This window comes from Metopolophium dirhodum, chromosome 5 (assembly GCF_019925205.1).
Source record: "Metopolophium dirhodum isolate CAU chromosome 5, ASM1992520v1, whole genome shotgun sequence".
Lineage (NCBI taxonomy): Eukaryota > Metazoa > Arthropoda > Insecta > Hemiptera > Aphididae > Metopolophium > Metopolophium dirhodum.
The window spans coordinates 17,409,148-17,411,198 of NC_083564.1; the positions used below are offsets into that span (position 1 = coordinate 17,409,148).

Here is a 2,051-nt window from a genome sequence, read left to right on the forward strand (position 1 = left end):
AACGAAGTGCCAGCGGGATCAGCTAGTATATATATATATATTACGTTGAGTACTTGCTTCACAAAAGGTAACCCTGATCCCTAGAAATAATATCACACACCGTGGTCGAGTCTCTGAGACCTCGTTAATATAAACAGAACGACACCTGATCGGGTAAGAGCCCAGGTGAAGAGGAGACGTTACAGACCATACCTAGAGGCCCACCGCTTTGACCTATTCACCGACAACTCGGCACTCACATGGCTCCACGGAGCCCAAAACACAAATTCCAAGTTAACCAGGTGAGCACTACAGCTGCTGGCTAACCTGGACTACAAAACCACACATGTGCCCGGCGTACAGAACGAGGCACTGGACATGCTATCCCGCAACTCAACCACCGGGCCACCGGTAGATGAGGAACGACTAGTAGGAGTACCCAACTCACCACTCACCACCCCTACTAGCTCACCGGCCGACAAGCTGTTCGCCACGACGGACCCGGCTAACACCACTAGTGGTTCTACAATCACACACGCTATGCTCGTTACATGGCAGGCCAATGACCCCAATACACATGACATAGCGCACAACATGACAACGGACGACCCAGCGCACAATACCGAAAGTACCACGGATAAGAAAAAACAATACATTTCCACCGACGGTCTTCTGCGGAGAAATTTGGACGAACACACACCCGTAGTCATCCCAAAGGACAAAACACAGAACGTGATCTGGGCATACCACGATCACGTACTCGCAAACCACCCAGGCTGGAAAGAAACGTACAGGGCGGTAAAACAACGGTTTTTTTTTTTGAAAGGACAAAAAAAAGACATCCGACTGTACGTCAAGTCGTGTCACATATGCGCGTGTACCAAACCACTAAACACGCGCTCAGATGACCCTGAGACAACCAGAATACCCCGATACCCCTAGGAGGTGATTAGCATAGACCTCATGGTCCCCTTCCCGCGTACTAGTAGGGGAAAACAGTATATACTGGTCGCCACGGACCTGTTTAGTAGATGGACCGAGGCATACCCCTTCGGAACAGCAACTACAAAAACAATAACCGAAATGCTCGAACGAGAATTCTTTTCACGTTTTGGATACCCCCGTGTGTGCTTAAGCGACAACGGCCCACAGTTCGTAGCAAACGATATGCGTAAAGCGATCGAACAGTGGGGAGCCGAGGGCTGGACAACTCCGCTATATCACCTGAGGGCCAACCCAGTCAGACGCCGTAACCAGGAATTAAAAAAAGGTCTACGCGCACTACTCGTCGACGGCAACTACAACACCTGGGACACCAAGCTAGCCCCCATACTTTTTTCGATCAGGAACAGGCGTAACGACCGGACAGGATATCCACCATCGGTACTCGTCCTCGGGAGAGAGGGCAAAAGGCCGGGGGACTGGATACTGCCACGGACAGTGGACAACCCGATCGAACAAATAAATATGGATAGGGTGAGTCACGAAAGCGATGTACTGATCGCATCACCGGTAACAGGTGGCCCGACGGACACAAAGTACAAAACAGGTGACATGGTGTACTACAAGGCGCACCACCTGTCAAACGCGCACAAAAAATTTCACGCCGGCTTCGCACCGAAATGGTGGGGACCGGTAAAGGTGTGTTTATCACAGACCAACAGCCAGCACGCAAAATACATGTGTCCTGCCTCAAACGGGCGAACACCGCATAGCCCCAAACACCCCCACCCAATCCCCCCAACAATAAACCCACATTAGCATTTAAGGTACATCATTTCAGTCGGAACAGCACCAGACCACCAAATGGAGCGACAAGCCCCGACGACACACGGCACCCTCCAACAAGCGGTGGAACTGTTAGAACGCAGCCAACAGCTGCTGAGGTCGGCCAGCCTGGAGGAGGGCACCAGCACCACCGCGGCGGCACGGGTACGTCAGGTGACTACGGCACAGCTGCAGCAGGACCCAGTACTGTGGGCCGCCTACACGCGTGGGTGGGAAGACCACACCGTCGTGTTCCAAAGGGCGACGAACGGCGAACCCACAACCGCAGTGCGGCTCAATAGGTC

At 52.7% G+C, this 2,051-nt stretch overlaps 1 protein-coding gene across 1 annotated transcript; it reads left to right on the forward strand.

The window, feature by feature from the left end:
* The first annotated feature begins 1,062 nt into the window (after positions 1-1,062).
* Positions 1,063-1,740, forward strand: LOC132945598 (uncharacterized). Its single transcript, XM_061015369.1, has one exon. The coding sequence runs from the start codon at positions 1,063-1,065 to the stop codon at positions 1,738-1,740; it is 678 nt and encodes a 225-aa protein (XP_060871352.1).
* The last annotated feature ends 311 nt before the right edge of the window (positions 1,741-2,051 follow it).

Bases quoted from the DNA above. Each gene is read 5' to 3' on its own strand.
- LOC132945598 (XM_061015369.1), top strand. From the start codon at position 1,063: ATGCTCGAACGAGAATTCTTTTCACGTTTTGGATACCCCCGTGTGTGC.